This window comes from Arvicanthis niloticus, chromosome 23 (genome assembly GCF_011762505.2).
Source record: "Arvicanthis niloticus isolate mArvNil1 chromosome 23, mArvNil1.pat.X, whole genome shotgun sequence".
Taxonomy (NCBI): domain Eukaryota; kingdom Metazoa; phylum Chordata; class Mammalia; order Rodentia; family Muridae; genus Arvicanthis; species Arvicanthis niloticus.
In genome coordinates, this window is record NC_133430.1 from 9,405,282 (window position 1) to 9,425,114 (window position 19,833).

The 19,833-nt window shown below is 50.1% G+C and overlaps 1 protein-coding gene across 3 annotated transcripts; it reads right to left on the reverse strand.

Annotated features, from left to right (window-relative positions):
- Positions 1-12,349: 12,349 nt before the first annotated feature.
- Positions 12,350-19,337, reverse strand: Dlk1 (delta like non-canonical Notch ligand 1). Of its 3 annotated transcripts, none has more exons than XM_076921181.1 (6): positions 19,073-19,337; positions 17,754-17,817; positions 17,181-17,311; positions 14,727-14,868; positions 13,066-13,345; positions 12,350-12,840 (listed from the first exon to the last, which is right to left on the reverse strand). In XM_076921181.1, the coding sequence occupies exons 1-6, from the start codon at positions 19,137-19,139 to the stop codon at positions 12,598-12,600; spliced, it is 927 nt and encodes a 308-aa protein (XP_076777296.1). In that variant the 5' UTR covers positions 19,140-19,337; the 3' UTR covers positions 12,350-12,597. The 3 variants fall into 3 exon arrangements, with proteins under 3 accessions (XP_076777296.1, XP_076777295.1, XP_076777294.1); XM_076921180.1 differs by having other exon boundaries at positions 12,350-12,846; XM_076921179.1 differs by having other exon boundaries at positions 12,350-13,345.
- Positions 19,338-19,833: the final 496 nt, after the last annotated feature.

Genomic DNA, 19,833 nt, shown 5'->3' on the forward strand with positions numbered 1-19,833 from the left:
AGCCCCCAAGGCCACCTCTCCTCAGCATGGCACCCATATTCACCTGGCGCAGTGATCCAGCACTTACGGTCCAAATTTTATGTATATGTACCACATGGCGAAATGTCTTCCTAAGACAAGTGTCCACGTTATTCAACTGCTCTACATACAGTCAAACACACCCTTCCCCTTCTCCTAGAGGAGAGTAAAATCCCTATGTTCTGCTTCCAGATTCTGCTATCTCTCCTTCACCCTCCACCCTTTTATGTCTTGTAGCTGTAACACTGAGACTGAACGTTAACAGCTCTGATGGAAGCTCCCGCGTGTGGGAGAGGGATGAGAGATGGAGAAAACACAGGCTTCTCACACCCACAGCCATTACCACACTGGCAGCTTCAAGAGTCGAGCCCTCATTTTTTTCCAGACCAGTTAGTTCTAAAGCCACCACCAGTTTTGGGAGTTTGCTTTTAGATTTATTTACTTTATTTTTGTGTGTAGGAGTGCTTTGCTCGCACATAGGCCTGTGCATCCTGTGTGCTCAGTGCCTGAAGAGGTCAAAAGAGGGATCTGGATCCCCTGAAACAGAATGTGGGCCATCGTCATATGGGTAAGAAAAACAAACCCTGGTCCTGATCCTCTTCAAGAGCCAATACTCTTTAACCACTGAGATATATCTCCAGCCTTGACTGGTTGGATAGCTATGTTCTTCTGGTACCCATTTTTATAACCCTTCAAGCTGAGTGACATTCCAGCTACCCCTGGCTTAAGGAGTTGCCCCAGTACTTACCCATGAAGATCTTGAACCACCAAGGGCCCCACTTAAATCAGGTTAATGTATTTGTTTGCTTGGCTGTTTGGTTGGTTGGTTGGTTGGTTGGTTGGTTGGTTGGTTGGTTGGTTGGCTTTGGAAGTACTAAGGGTGAGCCCTGGGGTCTCGTGCAGGTTAGAGAAGCACTCTGCCATTGCCCTCTGTCCCTAATCCTCTTCTTATTTTTAACTGAGTCAGAAAAATATGACTGCTTTTAATCACAGGACATGGGGGTAATAAGTAGCCCCTATATGTCTCTGAATTTTGGATGTCTTCCCTTGACTCTCAGTACATGGTAGCAACTCAAATCCCCTAGCTCAGGGTGGACCAGGATCACCTGTCCCAGCCACAAAAAGAAGCCTACTTTGTTGTTGATTCAGTGGTCCGGTGACAGTCTTGACATGGACTTGGTGGTATTGCCATGTGAGGGCAATACAGATTCAGAGGCCCCATGGAAACTCATGTCCACAGACATATCATAGGGAAGGAAAGCTCACACACAAAGCAACCTGTAGCTCCACCAGTCAACACAGCGCTCCCTTGGCCAACGCGTTCAAACAGACTCCATCATTTGACTGATCCACTAGTGAGTGCTCGCCAAGGGGACCCAGTGCGGTCCTCTGCCATTGACATTTTAGCCCCTCAATTACGGCCCTGAATGACGCCCTCTGTGGAGGCATCAATGTTACCAGTCTGTGTTACCCCATCATTTTCAAAAGGATACTTTGTTCATGAAACAGTGTAACAAAGACAAGAGACGGAGTTTCTGGGATCCACACAAATCAGCCTGCCCACCTAGCTGAGTGCATCTTCTTCTGCTGAGCTCAGCCTTTATTCCGTTTGAGTGACAGTTCTGAGACGCACACATCAGCGTGTTGTGCAGTTTGGAGGTCTCGGTCTACCTGTTTGTCTCTCTGATGCTACCACAAAGGTTTTAGTTGTGATCTTAACCATTTCTTGGCTACTCTCCCAAGTCATTAGCCATAGCACTGGAGGCAGTAGTGACCTGTAGCCATGACCATTCCTCCCTCCAGATGAAATGAACAGACCACATTCTGCTTCTTGGTACACCTCCACCCCCTGCTGCACCATGGCCTCAAAGTCCACCCCTGCCGCTCACTCTTAGGTTGAACCTCTCTATTATGCAGAACTGTCAGAAAAGGAGGTTCAAATGTTTTTTTCTTTCTTGGGAACCTCCCCATGAGGCCATGATTACAGTCAGATGGAGAGAAAGTGGTGCATTAAAGAACCCGAGCTCTATCTGGGTCACCTCCTTCTCAAACAATTCACTACTACCTAGACCTGTTAGGGCTGAGATTTCATACACAGCTTCATGTGACACTGAATCGCTGCTGATCATGCCCAGATGGAAGCCCAGATGCGTGGGATCCGGCTACCCTAGTCCATCAAGTGAGTATCTCAGGTCACGTGGTGGCTTGGGGCCACATGCCAGGTCGATGGACGCACAATGGCCAATTGGAAGTGATATGTACCTCCTAAGAAGAGCCAGTCATCTGTTGAGTTAATTTCTGAGGTTGCTTATATCACAATCTCTGCCCGGCACTTCACACACGCTGAAATATGCTGGGTCACTTGACTGGACTGGCAAAGTGTCTGGGCAGTGCACACTGGCTGGAGAGCTTTCCTTGATTCTGGGTCCCACTCAGAACTAAATTTCCAAGTAGGTCATGTCGAGTGGGTCCAGTTAGCACCGATGATCAGTAGGAGAAACTTCTAACAATAATAGGACTTCCTTCCTCCCTCCCTTCCTCCTTCCCTCCCTCCCTCCTTCCCTTCCTCCCTCCCTCCCTTCCTCCCTCCCTCCCTTCCTCCTTCCTCCCTCTCTCTCTCTTGCTCTCTCTCTCTCAAATTTTCTCTCTTTCTCCTTCCCTCCCTCCCTCCCTTCCTCCCTCCCTCCCTTCATTTCTTCCTCTCTTCCCTCCACTCCCCTCTCTTCCCCCTTCCTTTCATTCCTTCTTCACCCCGCTCCCTTCCCCTCTGTGTCCCTCTGTCCCTCTCCAGCTCTGGATTGATCCTAATGCATCCATACATTCTATCAGTAATCTAGATGTCTAGATTTTTAAATTTTTTTTTTATTTGGAGAAAGAATCTTTCTCCATTTTTTTGGGAGGGTGGCCTTGAACTTTCTCCATAACCTAGATACGCCTTGGATTTGGCAATGCCCTTGATTTCAGCTCTCTGGTAGCTGGTAGGACAGGCCTGTCACACACACACACACACACACACACACACACACACACACACACACACACATGCTTTTCTTTCTTGTGAGTAGGAGGCCCTACATGAAGCTCTTTGTCTCTTGCCCTGGAGACTATTCCGACATGTCCTCAAACTCCAGGACTGCTCAGGTTTTCACTGAGGCAGAAGGGGAATTTATTTCCCACTCTGGCCTGCAAGTGCCTCAGCAATGTATCCTGCTCCCAGGGATAGGCAGCTGAGGAAATGTAGTGTGAGAAAGCAGCAGGATGCACTGTGTAAGTGAGAGACAATCAAAGTCCTGGGGAGCAGATTACAGCATGGTGCTGGGAGAAAAGATACACCCCCCATGCTGTACCCCGAAGTCCAGCAGGGATGATGTGCCTCTGGCTTTGCCAATACACTTGGGAAATATACTCACTCTGATGGCCTCTACTAACAGACATAGAGGAAAAGGGTCTCTCACCAAAGTAGAGCTGTGTGCTGGGGAGTTCCTGTGTGGACCGGCTTTGACAATGGAATCACATCACAAGCAACAGCCACACGCTTGATTCTTAAATAATTCATTGTTGTTCCCCAAGAACTATCTGTTTTCTTCTCCAGCTAAATAGGTGATTGGACAAAGGTAGACTATCCTAGTAGTTACCAGCCCTACATCTCCCAAGCCCTCAATGCTAGCCATTTTATGTTCCCATCGAAACCCACCCGGGGCTATGGAACTTGTCAAGAGGAAAGGGGCTGGCTCGAGAGCTTAGGTGGCAAGGGGCGTTTCCTATAAACACAGAGACCTGAGTTCAGTCCCTAGAACACAAAAGCCATACATGCATGGTAGCACTCTTAAACAGTGCTAGGGAAGTAGAGACAGGTGCATCTCCAGGGTGCAACTGGCCAGCTGGTCAAGCTTATTCAACAAACCCTATGTGTGAGCAAGAGACTCAAAACACAACATGGATGGTTCTTTGTGCACATATGTATATGTGACCCTGCACATGGATGAACACACACATACACACACACACACACACACACACACACAGACACAGACACACACACACACACACACACCATAGAGGTCTATTTAACTCACTTTTAGAAACCAACAGGCCAAGCGCCTGTGGTTCCAATCTGCACAGCATTGTGCGTGGGAACTATTCAAGTTGTCACGATCTCCACAAGGCTACATGAGGAACGCGGGTAAGTCATGTCCACCCCACATCTGGATCACAACACACACAATCTCTGTCAATGGGGTCTTGCTTCTGACAATACCATCTTCAGGGACACAGATAGGTCTAGCAGCTTGGCACCTTCTTACCACAGGAGCCTCTGTTCCACGAGTCAAGTCTCCTGCAAGCGGTCTGCAGATACTGAATTCGTAATTCTAATGATGAAGATGAATAGGAATTCATTGCATTAAGAAGCTGACCACACCTGAGTCAAGAAGATAAATCCAGGTGCAGTCAGGGAACCACTATGACCTCTAGGAGACAGTTTCATTGATAACTTGACTTGCAAGGATCCCCATTCTGACTTGAGAGCACAGCATTGCTTTGTGTGTACAGATGTAAGATTCCCTTATGCTCCTCTATAATCTCTGATAAGATACAAGTGAAACAGTCATTGCAGTTCTGTACCATTGAAGAGAATAGCAGCTGCTGGTACAGTTGAGCATGTGAGCTCCTGGGTCCATCCTTATCTTCAGTTTGGCAAAGAGACATGTTAAGTGTACTAGGTACTTGCCGAGGGCAGGGGGTCTGAGAGATACCATGGCTTGTTACATAAGGGTATACTCAGGGGTCAGGGAATACATACCCTGAGATGACCAAGATGGAACCTCACTGGATTCTGTTTATCAATGACCTGCTAGGATAGAAAAAGCCAGAAACTGTTCTTGTCTTTTTGTTTGTTTGTTTGTTTTTGGTTTTTGGGTTTTTTTGTTGGTTTTTTTTTTTTCTTTGTTTTGTTTTTGGTTTTTCGAGACAGGGTTTCTCTGTGTAGCCCTGGCTGTCCTGGAACTCACTCTGTAGACCAGGCTGGCCTCGAACTCAGAAATCCACCTGCCTCTGCCTCCCAAGTGCTGGGATTAAAGGCGTGCGCCACCACCGCCCGGCGGTTTTGTTTTTTGTTTAATATTTAATTGGCTTTTAAAGATATATTTATTTTATGTATATGAATGCTCTGTTTTTTCATGTATATCAGAAGGGGGTATCAGATTCCATGACGGATAGTTGTGAGTCACCATAAAAGTGCTGAGAATTGAACTCAAGACCTCTGGGAACAGCTGGTGCTCTTAGCTGCTGAGCCATCTCTCCAGCCGCCGCCCCCCACCCCAAAACTGTTCTTCGTGGAGCGACGAAACCAAGAAAATCAGGAGGCAAAAGCAAATTGCACCAATGAATACTCAAGAATATTTGGGTGTGTCAGTGGGAGCTGAATGCTACCACTGCCTGGCCAGTGGATGTGGGTGCTTGCTTCCTTAAGCTTCAAAGTCTTCATCTGTAACATTAGAAGCTGAGAGCTAGAACCTGCTCCATAGGTTGCTGACTGAATGACATGCAACGTGTGATATGGGGGGGGGGGTGCCATTTCTAAAAGTGCTGACCCTGACCCATGCCCTTACTCTGGAGTCTCCCACATGTGTCAGCACTGGGGACAGTCTCTTCTCTGCCATCCTGTGCCATGGGGGTTAGTCGTCAGCATCTATGGCTTCTACCCAATAGGTTTCAATGCCACCCATCCAGCTTTGACAATGACGAATGCCACCAGACATTGCTAATTATCTTCTCGTCGAGATGCATTACCTAGCTGCGCTTTCAGCCTCTCCATATTTATGATAAAGTGCATGGGCATGAGGGAGTGACATTTCTTTAAAAGTTCTGCTTCATGTTCCAGTCGTGGGTTCCCGCCATGCAGAAAAACACCTGCCAGACTTGAGCCTTGATACTTTGTTTTGTTTTGTGTTTTGTCTGAGACAGGGTCTTACGATGTAGCCCTGCCTAATCTGGAACTCATTATGTGGACCAAATTCACAGATTTCTGCCTGTTGTTTCCAGGGTGCTGGAATTAAGAGGGCCAGCCACCACACCCAGCTACCCACTCCCCCTGACTTTTCTGTCTTACTTGGTGGGCATGCTTCTTACTTTCTTTCATTATCCTCTCAGCTAAAATTCAGAGTGAGATTCCCGGGTAGTCTAATATAAGTTGATAGTATTAAATGCATAAATTAATTCAGGGGTTAATTAGAAACCTTCTAGTCCTGTAGAAAGTTTTAATTTAAGATACTCAAAATCATTAAGTGTTTGTTTGTTTATTTGGTTTCACTTTTTTTTTTCCAGGCATGGTTTCTCTGTGTAGCCCTGGCTTTTCTGGAACTCATTCTGTAGACCAGGCTGGCCTTGAACTCACAGAGATCTGCCTCCCTCTCACTCCTGAAGGCTGGGTTTAGAAGTGTGTACCACTGCCTAGCTTCAAATTGTTGGCTTTATCAATAGATATGTTTCCCCTCTTACTGACTCCTTGGGCTATTTCTGAGTTGTCATTGTTGTTGTTGTTGTTGTTGGACAGGGTCTCACATATCTCAGCCAGGCTGCAACTCACAATGTATCAAGGGTGACCTTGAACTGTTGATTCTCCTGCCTCCACTAGCTCAGTGCTGGAATTATAAGTGACATCACCACCACGCCCACTTTATGCAGGGTTGAGGGTAAAACCCAAGACTTGGTTCATGCAGGACAAGTTCTCTACTAACTTAAGCTATGTCCCCAGCCCGTCCCTGGTTTCTTTCTTCTAGCTGTTTATGAAGTGTTGGGGGTTTGAGGAAGATAGCCATTTAATCTCCTTGGTGATAGACATGTCTCCCTGTTTTCTTTTCCCCTTGGGATTTAGTGATTTTACCTTGTGTATATAGATGTTTTGCCTGCATGTGCCTGTGAACCTCAGACATTCTGATTTGCATTTTCTTGTCTTGTGTGCTGGCTACAACTACTGGGACAGTGTTCAGGACCAGCCTCACTGTGTTCTTTCTCACATGAGAGAAGGCAGCATGGAGTGAAAATGTCAGGTGACCCAAGCCACAGAGCCATATCCCAATGGGGACCCATTACCCGCTGTATAGACCCTAGCCTTGCATCCCACAGATCACGCTGATCAGTAAGATGCTGAATAACTTAGGATATGTTGTTTATGACTTAAGGAGCTGTGTGCCTTCTAACTCTCTGAAACCCTTTCCTCCTCCTTAAGAATTCCTGGGTTGCAGGTTAGTTAACCTCCTGTGTTTTCGCTTTTGCCACAGGCATGGTGAAGCAATATGAAGAGTCCAAACACCTTCCACGAGCTGGGTAAGCATAGTCTCCCTTCTCAGCGGATGTAGGCCTAGGCTTCTTCTTCCCTCTGGGCTGGAGCTAAGTGTTCTCACTGAGCAGAAGGTCTTTGCTGGGGTGACAGGGAGACTTTCCTCAGTAGTGTAAGACAGTAAAGAAGTCAAGCACAGCCGGGCAGTGGTGGTGCACGCCTTTAATCCCAGCACTTGGGAGGCAGAGGCAGGTGGATTTCTGAGTTCAAGGCCAGCCTGGTCTACAGAGTGAGTTCCAGGACAGCTAGGACTACACAGAGAAACCCTGTCTCGAAAAAACCAAAAAACAAAAACAAAAAAGAAAGAAAGGAAGGAAGGAAGGAAGAGAAAGAAATCAAGCACAGTATATATAGTATGGCTTCACAGGTGTCCCAGGAGTGGAGCTGGGCTGTCTGTCTGTGCTGGGGACCTGGACTGGCTCCTGACCACAAAGCCCGTTCCCACAATTCTCTCTGTCCTTACTCCCTTTCTGCCGCCCCCATCTACCTGCCCAGGTGTGATGAGGTTTTACACAACTCTAACAAACACCCAGGATAAGGAAGTTATGGAGGGCAAAGGTTTATTTTTGGATCCCCGTGTTTGAGGGTGTCATTGGTCCCGACACTTTGGGCTTGTGGTGGTATATCCTGGAGGGAACTCATTCTTTTTACTTCATGGATAGAAAGCAAATAGAGAAAAAGAGGAAGAGGCCCCAAATCCCCTTGAAGGGCACAATTCCATGACCCAAAGACCTCACACTTGGCCTCACCTCTTAAAAGCTCCACTTCCTCCCTGTAGAGCCAGTAGGGTCCAGCCTGTAGCACAAAGGACTCTGGAGGAACTGTAACCATGGGGTATTTTCCACTGTTGTTCCCAAGCTGTGAGGGACCTCAGAATCCATGTCACATTCCTCTTAACCCAGACCCCACCCACCCAGCCTTGTCGTTGATGCCTCTAAGGTCACTGGATCTTCTGTGTCACAGTTGTTTAGAATTACTTTCCCAGAAAAAAAAATCAAAAACAACAACAAAACAAACAAACAAACAAAAACCTTTCTTGACCTGAACCAGGGGTCTGTTTCTTTAATCATTGGCAAGGAAGATCACTTCTCTTTGTTACCCAGTATCAAAACTGGGTGCTCCCAACTCTATCACCCACTCACTAGACCCATGTCCCTAACCTGGACATCTCTCATTCCTTTAGAGTGTTGGGTGCTGGCGTTCCTGGGTCAGGTTGGCTTCTTTCACTGGGTTTCTCCCCATCCCGATGATTATGTTGGGGGAATATATGAGTTAATATTTTGATAGTTAATATGGGTTAATATTTTGATAGAAAATGCTTTCTCCATGTAGATGCTTCTGTGTTCCCTAACTCCAGGTGACCATGTCATTGTCCTATAGCTTTTAGGACACTGTCCAGGTGTAAGATCTTATGTCCCCTTCTAGTCTCTCCTGTGTACTCGACTTTATTTGTGCTCAGAGGGAAATGGGCCATTGCAGACACACGAGAAGCATAAAGGAGAAATAGGCCTGGGACTATAAGGGGCAGAGAATGAAGCCAAGAGGTGAGGGGAGTCAGGAGCCTGGGCTGAGAAGGGAGGAGATCACTTAAAGATACCAGGCTCTGGACCTGGGCAGCTGGGCAGACAAGGGTACACACAGAAGAGGCTGGAGATGGGATATCAGAGCCAGGACCACTTCTTGGGCTGGCAGGAACTAGACGGAGGCTCCCAAGGCCATGGGTATCAGCTGGGCCCCCAGAGTGGGGTATTCAGAAGGTATGTTGCTAATTTGAGGCATGGCTACTGGTGCCCTGGGGTTAGAGTAGTGGTACTGCCAGGACACAGAGACTGAGTTAGGAGCAAGGAAGGAGCTTACATGCCTGCCACGCTCTGAGTTGCCCTTGGTGGGTATCCCTTATCTAACTTCTGTCTCACCTTAGCATCCACCCTCTAATAACCCCAGAAAAACCATGGAAGAGTCCACAGAGCTCTGGGCCCAGACTTGGCATATGGGAAGAACTTGCTGCTCATGTGTTGATCCCTAGGGGCCTGTTCATGTCCCTCTCACGTCCCAGACCCATCCACATATCCCATGGGCAGCCACACCGAGGGACAGGTCCCCTAAGTCCTGATGGTCTCAGGCCTCCTGTGGTTAGGAAATGCCAAGGTTTCAAATCCCCCCACCCCCAACCCTGTGGCACCAGGCCACAATGAAAGAGCTGGGACTGGTCCTCAGCAGTGCCCCCACTATTCCTGGCCTATGTTTAAGGCCATCACAAGTGGGGCTGGTGTAACTGGCGAATCATAAGTAAATAGCACACACAAGTAAAGCCCTTGTTCCTTTATTTAGCGACAAAACAAGGTTGTTGTTTGTTTTTTGCATTGTCTGGACTTGCCTGCCAGAAATGGGGGAAGCTAGAAAGAGCCGCCCTGCTGGACATTTCATTAACATTTTGGTTACAGAATTATCACCACGTTTTAAATTTGGGATCAAATTAGTTGAAAATGTCCCAGACAGCTATCTTTCCGGCTTCACCACCGTTGCGTTACACTGCACTACACCAAACACATGAAATGTGCATGGGCAGTCAGAGATCTGATGCTCTCAGCAGATATCGTGAGGTCACAGATGGACCGTTTCTGCGGATGTGAAGACCAGGGTGAGACTGCAAATGCTGCTCCTGTTGCCGTGGTTGGATGCCGTGGAATTTTGATGGGGCGGCCTCATCGACGTTGGTTTCTTGATCTTTTGTCACATCGGAAGGTGAGATGGTGGCACTCTGAGTGAGGCACCTGCTCTGGACCATCCGGCTTCCTCGGTGTTTTGGGGTTTGTTTGTTTTTTTAACCGCACTGTGCTTGGCTTCCTGGGGACACATGCGCGTCTACTCTCCTCCCAGACTATGTCCCTCAGCCTGCACATCTCACAGCTCCAAGAACACTCACACCCTTACACTCTGCAGGTGCTTGGAAACACTCCCTGACTGGATGAATGGTGGATGATGAATCTTTTTGGATGGATGAGGAGTTGCTAGGAGAACAGCCGGGCCCCCTTTTGTCACGAGAGACACAGAGACACGGCTGCTCTCCACAACATGGAGATCAAAAAAAAAAAAAAAAAAAAAAAAAAAAAAAAGTGAAGTGGAGAAAGAGGCTGTTTTTGTCCAATTGTAGAATTTCAAATTGGGGAAACTGAGGAACAAAATCATTAGCAGACTCAGTCAAGGTCTCACGTTGAGCGGCCAGGAAGGGTATCAGACACCCCACCTGTCATTTGTCAATCATTATTTTTTTTTTTTTAATTTTTTTGAGTTTATTTTTTAAACTGAACTCAAAATGAGATGCAGTAATGATGTGATAGGGGGTGGTTTGCCTCAGGGCGGGGGTTGATTGGAGGCAGGAGAGGGGCTTGGAGGGAGGGAGGATGTGGGAGGTGATGGAGATCTGGGGAGCTTGGACACAACCTCATCAGGATGAGGTTGGGGCCAAATGGGGAGGGATTTCAGGGTGGGACTGGAAGGGGTTTGGGTTGAAAGTAATGAATGACCAATGGCTGGGGAGAAGATTCTTTGAGTCAGGGCTTTGGGTGAAATGAACCTGGGGTAGAGGTTGGAGGGGGTGACTGGGTAGACGATGTGTGACAACGGAGACGCGGATGACCAATGGCTGATGACCATGAGGTGTGTGCTGTGATCATGATTTGAACGACAACGGTAACAATGACTTGCAAGCAAGTACTCAGAGCAAGGTAAACACTTAAAGCTTAGAGCACAGGTTCCTACCCAAATAGTCTAAGAAGCAAAAATATTCCTAACGGGGACTCAAGGACTGTGTAGCAGCCAGACCCCAAACATGAGCTGGGAGCTACACAGGGCTCTCTCCCATTTCTTTCTAATTTTTTTTTGTTTTTGTTTTTGTTTTGCAAAAAAAAAAAAAAAAAAGTTAGATGCTCTTTTAAAAAATAAGTCAAAAAATCCTGCTTAAGAAGCTGGCTAGGTGTCTTGGGATCTGAGGGTCCTAACCTCAGCCACACAAAGGTACATCCATGGCTGTGGACAGCTGCTTTCCCACTTCTGCCATAGAACAAAAAAAAAAATTCCACAAGCAATAGTTTGCACTAAAGCCTATGGAACTCTTAGTGGGGGCTGCATTGCTCACTCGGATGTTGCCAGGGAGGGCACTTGTGGTTCAAGGTACACTTAAGTCTGAAAGCACATCTCTACTCTCTACAGGGTGAGGGGCAGGCATGGGGTGGGGTCTGGGGGGTAGGGCTGGGATAGGGAGTGAGTTGCTCAAGAGGCAACACCAAATGGCACATTTTGACCTAAAGGGGCCAATTTTCCCCAAACTGGACATGAGCCAGGAGGCTCCCCATTTTGAGAAACGCTATTGGGATCGACCTCAATATCAAGTGTACAGCCAGGATAGGCCAAAACCTTTCGGATCCCAGGATGAGACCAAGTCTCCATCAGATCCTACTCTTGGAGTCTGGAAGTGTTTTGGTATATATCCTTCCTTCGTTCCTAATTCTGAATTTGGGAGCTAGAGAGGACCTTGGTTTGCACCCCTCCCTTATGGGGAGGGGTGGGGAAGTGGCCCAGGGTTGGAGGTAGGGGTCTCGCCAAAGGTCACACAGCGAGTGAGCAGCAGGGTTGGGACTAGGTCCCGACCTCTCTGCCAGCCTGGGGTCTCTCTCTGCCTGGCACACAGCCACTACACACTGCAAAGTCACAAATCAATCGGAAAGATCTAAGGGTTGCGGTGTGAGACTTGATGTGAGTGTGCGTGAGAATTAACGAACGAAAGAGTTTAGCCCTTTTCACAGTGAGTGGTCAGCACAACACTCTTATGGTTTCACGAGGACCTGGTGGCTGACACCCCTCTGGGGAGAGGGACCTCAGTACCAAGCCCTGGTTCTGTTACCATGTTTTTTTTTGGTCTTTTTGATATTTTATATTTGATATTTGATAGAGTTTAGAATAACATACTTATTTCTTTAACTCGTTTAGAGATGAAATTCTTATTATTATTATTATTCATTATCATGCATTAAGAGGGAGAAAAGGGGGGGGGGTTCCTAGATAGCGTGGCAGCGTGTCACACAGCAACACAAGACAATATATGTAAGCATAGCGTTCACTAGATTCCACACAAAAGAGCAAACTCCACCACAAAGAGAAGCGCAGACCGCATATAGGGAGCTCTGAGGAACCCCGATAATAGAGAAGGGCCTGGGGGTGGGTGAGGTGGGGAACGCTGCTTAGATCTCCTCGTCACCAGCCTCCTTGTTGAAGGTGGTCATGTCGATCTTCTCGGGGAAGATGATATTGACCGCCAGCTCCTCGCCGCTATTATACTGCAACAGCAGATTCTTCTTCTTGCGAAGCATGTGGTTGTAGCGCAGGTTGGACACCCAGGCCTCACACTTGTTGAGAAAGACGATGGCCACGGTGCCCAGCACCACCAGGCTGGTGAGCACGCCCAGGATGGTGAAGCAGATGGCCTGTCCCTCGGTGAGGAGAGGGGTACTCTTGTTGAGCTCTTTCATGGAAACCTTCAGGATGTGGTGCTCGGGCCCCTGAACAGGCAGCTCGTGCACCCCGGGGGTCAGGCGGTAGGTGAGCCCGTAGCTGCTGGGCAGGTGGGTGACCTGCACGGGGCTAGCCCCCCGCTTCTTCGCGCACATGGGACCCATGAACGGGGGCTTGCACATACACTGGAAGCTCACCTGGGTGTGCTGGACGCAGGTGCCCCCGTTCAGGCACGGGCCACTGGCGCAGTTGTTCACCGGGCGGCTGCAGGTCTTGTCAACGAATCCAGCTGGGCAGCGGCAACGGAAGTCACCCCCGATGTCGGTGCAGACGCCATCGTTCTCGCATGGGTTAGGGGTACAGCTGTTGGTCACGATCTCACAGAAGTTGCCAGAGAAGCCAGGGGGGCACAGGCAGGAAGCATGTGAGGCCCGGCCCTCATCATCCACGCAGGCGCCTCCGTGCTGGCAGGGAGAACTGGAACACAAAGACATGGTAAAGAGCCCTCGGGGGCTGGGCTAGGACAGAGCAGTAGGAACAGAACCGACCTCCCATGCCCTCTCCTATGCCCTCTCCCACCTCTTACTTAGTCTCTCAGGCCAGAGCACAGATTGAAAGTCACTAGTCAGATGGGGAAACTGAGGCTTGGAGAGGCAGCATTAGTAACAATTTGGAGTAAGATCTTTCACTGGGCTCATCCCTCAGATGAGGAGAGTAAGGGACACTTGGGCTTTCCAGGAGAGGTCTACTGTTAGTTAGGGGTCCAGTCTGCGTTCCCCACCCCTGATCGTTTTTTTTTTTATTTCTAGTGGAGTAGGCGCAGCTAAGCTATTGTGAGGGAAACCCTTGGGGACTCTCAGTGAAAGAAATCCGAGTTGTATCTATGCTGGCGGGAGTGGTGTCTGTGGCGAGCTGTTTAATAAGCACTCCATTCACCCAAGTGCAGCTTGCAAACGGAAGCTGTTTGCTCAAAGCAGAGCACACGGAGCGTTTAATGTAAGTGCTTTTAAACGAGCTAGCCCTTTGTCATCTGATAAATGCCAAAACTCCAGGGAAAGAAAAGTACCCCCCCCCACACACACACACATACACAACACACACAAGGAATAAGCATTGCAGCTTCAGGCCGAGGGCTACAGAGGAACTGGGCTCTGAAAACATCCTGGGCCCCTAGGCTCTATTTTGACAGACTAGTTCAAGTCTGTTAGAACAAAACAAGTCGAAAGGTCTTGCTCTATGTTTTTCCCTTTCCAATAAACAGCCGTGGAGTTCAATGGTCACTACCTTCAATGTCTCTTCTAAATACAGATCTTTAGACACCTATGTTCCTGACTATTGAAAGCTTCAGCAGATTCCTGGATCTTGAACAGACCGCCCCCCCTCCCCAAGCCCCCAGAGTCTCTTTCTCACTAAGACTAGCTAATACTAGTGCCCCCCCATCTCCTCCAATCTTCTTAGACGTCCCAGAAAATCCAATTGAAATGCCCTAAACTGCCCCCCTACAATATGGTAAGTGGGTTTCACAGCCTGGCCCTGCTGAACTCTGATCTCTTATTATGTTGCCTTTTGAAAATTATCCCGCTTGGCATCTCCATTCCCATTTCAATGAGCTGTCATTCACTAGCATCGGGAGCCTGGGGATGTCAGGGGAATAAAAAATCGCCTTCAGAACCATTTTAAAAAATTATGGAAATGACACATTCCTACATAAATCCCCCCACCCAGTCAGAGTGGATTGGAGGGGGCACGAATTGAGGGAACACATCTTTCATCAGGTTACAGGTCCTATGGGTTAGGCTGAAAGGGTCCTGGGGGCTGGGGAGAGGCAGGACTCCCAGAGTGAGGTCAGAATATTTACCCATTGATCACGCAGGGCCCAGCCTTGTGCTGACAGTCCTTTCCAGAGAACCCAGGGGTGCAGGAGCATTCGTACTGGCCTTTGTCGAGGTCCACGCAAGTTCCATTGTTGGCGCAGGGGGTTGAGGTGCAAGCCCGGATGTCTGGGAAATGGGGGAAAGAATCACCTAGGGCTTAGCTTTTCTTTTCAGAAGCAGCTTCTCACATTTAGGGTAAGGGTCTCCAAGCCTGGGAGCCAGTAAGGACTGACATTTCAGGGGGAGGGAAAAATCCCCTGCCAGCTCTTCACACATTTCCAACAAAGTCCCCCATTGGGAAATAAGAAGTCTAATTTAGCCGGCAGTGCTGCCTTCCCAACCCGTGGTCCCTCTGTTCTCAGGTTCTGAACTAAGGGGGTCCAGGGATAAAAAGGCTACATCTTTTGAAGGCAGCAAAATTAGAACTATTGAGCGGTCTCCTGTCCATACGGGTTTCCAGGAGCACTGCTGCATCTCCACTGTGTTTTAATTCCCCTGTCAGGACCACCTCATTATTCGGGATCAGCAAGCCGGGATGAGCTGAACAAAGGGGCTTGGGGCAAGGGTTCTCTGACTGAGGAGAGAGACCCCAGGTCCCCAGCAGGGCCAGGAAAGGAACCTTTGTGGCTATCCAACCTGCTGCTCCACAGAGTTCAGCTCCTTCCTGCTCTGCCTCAGTTTCCCTCCATATAAAAGAAAAAAAAAAGCTCTCTTTGCTGATCCTCAGGGGTTTTCTCTAATTTTGAGCTATAGAAAGCCAGGGCTAGCCAGAGAGACTGCAAGTGAGGGGGCGGGGTGCCCAGGAAAGGTTTTCCCGGTGTTAAGGCTACACATGGAGATTTTTCTCTCCTTTTTCAAAGGGCCTTGCACCCTGACTGAGGGGAGAGTAGTGTCAATCAACAGAAAAACCTGCAGGAGCCCTGTGTGGTGCAAGAAAACATAAAGAGGATTTATCTTTCCGGGGTAGCGCCAGCAAAAACGTTAGTGTAAAGAGTCTCTGCTGCTGGCTCGGACTTCTCTGCCCCTGCACTCCTGTCGATTGGGATCTGGAATTTAAGATAAAGATCTGGCGACCACCACCGCCAGACTATGCCTGCTCATTCCCCCTAAAAACCAACTCTCCAGGGCCTCCAACCCCGAAGACGGGGTAAATCAGCTGCTGAATGGAGAGGTCCGAGGGGATTCTCTGCTTGAACTGCAGCTGTGACCGTGCAGGCAGTAAGGGAGAGAGCCAGCAATTACCCAGGGGCTATTTCCCCCCTGAGACAACCCTTGACCCCCGCCATTTCCACTCAGACAACCATTGTGAATCTGATGGAGAGAGGCTATGCATGCGGAAGGATCTGTAAGGAAGAATTCTGTCTGGAAAGCTGTTTGGGCTTCAGATATTTAAAATGGAGGGACCCAGACTGAAAGCCTACCCTAGTCAGTGGTTTTCCCTAGCACGCCTATACAAGTAGCTGTTGCTGCTGCTGCTGCTGCTGCTGCTGCTGCTGCTGCTGCTGCAAGGGGCTGCAGAGCCATGGCTGGAGCATGAGTCAGCTGCAGCAAAAGCCTTCCTCCACCTGCCAAACCACTACTCAGGAGAGGGAGACTATAGACAATTTGGGGGTACCCTTTGCTTCTTTGGTCCTTGGTTTCCCTATTTGTCATTGCCAGTGTTGAGGAGACAGTTCCTTGGGCATCTAGCCATCTTCCTTTCTGCTGGGATATCATCTTGGGGGGGGGGGGAGCATACACCCTTATTCCCCAGGACTTCAGTGTTTGCCTGGACTTTGTGGACAGGTTTAGCAAGTTAAAATGGCTCTGAAACAATGCAGCTGTCAATCAATCTACAATGATCATATAAATTAATGAAGTCAACACACAACGACAATCTGCACCTTAACCCTTTCTCAGCCTCTCCCCACCACCAACCTCCTGCAACACCTGAGTGACCCCCCCCATCCTGTTCTCCCCCATGGTTTACACTCAGCCACCCCTTCCCTATTTGTTTGCTGGTTCCCTTTTCTTGATGTTTGAGCCTCTCCCACAGCACACACAGAAATCCCTGATCCCACAACTCCAGCAACCTGTACAAGTAGCTCCAGTCCATCCATGGTCCAGCCACCCTAAGCATGGTGGGTTTTTGTTTGTTTGTTTGTTTGTTTGGTGTTTTGTTTGGTTTTTGTGAGTCTTTATTCAACAGGCAGTTTCCCCGTGATCTCACCCCTGACCCCCCCACCCCCAAGTTCGGGAACCCAAAGTGCTGAGGTAAACAAAGTATAGTCTATATATTTGAGGAGGCATTTGAGGCCCAGCAGGAAGTGCACATACACTATACATCACATACGGCAAATGGAGAGCCTTAGGGATTCTGGAATATAGCTCAAGGTGGGGGAGAGGGAGGGAGAAGGGACAAAGAGAAGGGGGAAGGGGAGGCTCAGGTCAGTGCCCACCTATTTCGCAGAATTTCCCGTCCCAGCCATCCTTGCAGATGCACTGCCATGGCTCCTTGCAGACTCCATTGACACAGCCTGGGGCGGTTACGCACTTGTCACACTGGGGGCCCTCCCAGCCAGGCTGGCACCTGTGTGGACAAAGGGGAGAGAAAGGGGCACATGAGGGGAGCAGGGGTCCAGAGGGGAGTCCAGTTGTCTTCTGCTGAATGGAGAACACTTGGTGGTTTTTGTAGAGTCCCAGGCCAGTGGCCCCATGGATCAAACAGCAGTCACCTGAATGAAAAACTCGGAGAAGGTGCTCTGGGGCAGAAACACAAGGGTCTTCAAGACCCCACAAGAATCCCATTTGGTGCAGTGATCTGCAGTGGCCTCCCCCCTGCAGGACACTCTTCTGATCCTCCTCTCTCCTGCACCCCCTCCTTCTCTCTCCCTCCCGCCTCCACCAGTCTTCTGCAGAAGCAAGACAGCTGTGACGCAGTTGATTTAGCAAAGCACCCCCCCACTTTTCAGCCTGGCTTCAAGACTCCACAGGACCCCACCATGGCCCCCCCAAACAGCTTTTTCCATTACCTGCAGACATTGTCAGCCTCACAGAATCCATATTGGGGGTCGCAGGCTGGGTCGCATTCAGCCCCTGAGAAAGAGAAAAGGGGTACACAATTCACCCCACAAGGCCTAAAGGACACTACTAAGTCCATTTTCTCTCAAAAGGCCTGCTGCCCCTCAGCAGGGGGTCCAAAGAGCCTCTTGGGTCCTACCAGCCTCGCACACAGTAGGCATTTCTTATCTGTGGATACCTACCTAGAAAAACAATCTTGTCTGCTCTTAGCCATGGGCTAAAGCACAGAATACCCCTGATTCTCCAAGTGCAAAGCAGACACCTTTCTCCCAAAAGAAAATAAGAGCCCCCACACCCCTAAAAGTAGGAACGAGGGACAATGAAGAGGTAGCCTTTGACCCCTGGCCATTCTGTCAAGCCTTCCATTTGCAAAGTGAGCTAAAGGGAAGCTTTTGAGGTCTCTGGGAAAGCCCACACAAGCCCACCTGCCTAGCTTACAGGTGAAGCAGCTAGATTTTACCCCAAGATTAACCCTAGTTAAACCAGGCAATCAAATCCCATCTCCCCCGTCTCTCCTGCCCGACACTGGTCACATAAAAAAGAACTGCGCAATAGCTCTGCAGGGCCTCTGAGACTCCGACGCTTCATAAGGGAGTCTGACACTTTAATAGACACCTACTGTATGCACTTATTCAACCAGTTCTCGGCTTCCCAGACAGCCCCCGACCCCCCACTCACAATTATTGGCGCATTGAGGGCTGGGGTCGCTGCGGGAAGGGGGCAACTCTCTTCTGCTAGAGACAGATGGCCTCTGCAGACAGAAGTGTCGCAGCCCCTCACCTAGAGAAATGCGCCACGCAGGAGGGGCTCCAGCTGTGCTCCTGTTGGAAATTGGGGGCTACAACTGCAAAGGTCATCCCCCAAAGCCCCTAAGACCTATTTCTAAGCACATAGGCCATGGCAGACACCCCCAAAGTTGCACATTAGAGCTTTTTTTTTTCTTAAATAGAATACCTCCCAGTGTAGTCTCCTTTTTTCATACCTCCTCAATCTGCGCAACGACACCCCTCTGAACGCCACTTCTGCTGGGCGAGAAGGGGCTGGGACCCTCCACCTCCCACAAACCCTGGGACCCCGGGATTGGGCTCAACACGCAAGAGTGGCGCAGGGGGGGCATGAGGCAGGCACAGTGCGGGGCTTAGGGTTAGGCGGGACGGGCGGGACTTGGGGCACATGGGACAGGGAGAATGGGGTGGTCGGCGGGGTGGTCGGCAGGGCATCGCAGGCTTCCCCAGAGGGGGCGCAAGCCAAGCCGCCAGGGGGGGCTCACCATAGGTGCTGTGGCCGAAAGCCAGCAGGAGCAAGAGGACGGGCAGGAGGGCTCCGGTCGCGATCATCTCGGGGTGGCCTGGGTCGTGGTCCGGGGAGCGGAGGCGGTGGAGGGGCTGCTCCGGGGGCTGCGCTGGGCTTCTGGTTGCGGACCACGAAGGGGGCACGGGTGTCCAGCGGGAAGAAAGCCAGGGTTGCACCGGGGCGCACACTACTAAGTGCGGCTGCCGAGGAGCTGCGGCTGCGGCCCGCGCGCCGCCTTTTCGTACTGTCGTCCCCCCCCCCCGCGGCCCCCGCCCACGCCCACGCCTCGCGCGCACGGGGCAGGCGCCGGCCAGTCCCGGTGACCCACCCCCTGGCGGGGCCGCCCCCCCAGCGCCGAGGCGCCCGGAAGCGGCTCGCGCACGCGGCCACACTCTTTGGCTAGACGGGTACCTGCGCACGATGGGCACGCGGTCCGCACACAGGACAGCACGCGGCTGGAGGCGGAGGCGGCGGCGCTCGCACAGGCCCGCTTAGCGCAAGTCTCAGGAACCAAGCCAGGCGGGCGGGCGAAAGCCCTTGCACGCACTCAGAATACAAAACGCTCACAGACACTGTAAGACACTTAGGGCTGGGGTCCCGCGCACACATGGCGCGGGTCAGAAGCCCAGGAGGACCCAAACGCACACCACGAAGATGTGGAAGACGCACATGATCACAGATGCACACACGAAAACCACCACGAAAAGCCGAAGCCCCCCGACGAGTCTTGCCATTGTG

Bases quoted from the DNA above. Each gene is read 5' to 3' on its own strand.
- Dlk1 (XM_076921179.1), bottom strand. From the start codon at position 19,139: ATGATCGCGACCGGAGCCCTCCTGCCCGTCCTCTTGCTCCTGCTGGCT. The intron at 17,312-17,753 runs GTAATGGAAAAA...TTGTCCACACAG, and splicing joins GAGGCTGACAATGTCTGCAG to GTGCCAGCCTGGCTGGGAGG. The intron at 13,346-14,726 runs GTAAATATTCTG...TTTGTGTTCCAG, and splicing joins GGGCCCTGCGTGATCAATGG to TTCTCCCTGCCAGCACGGAG.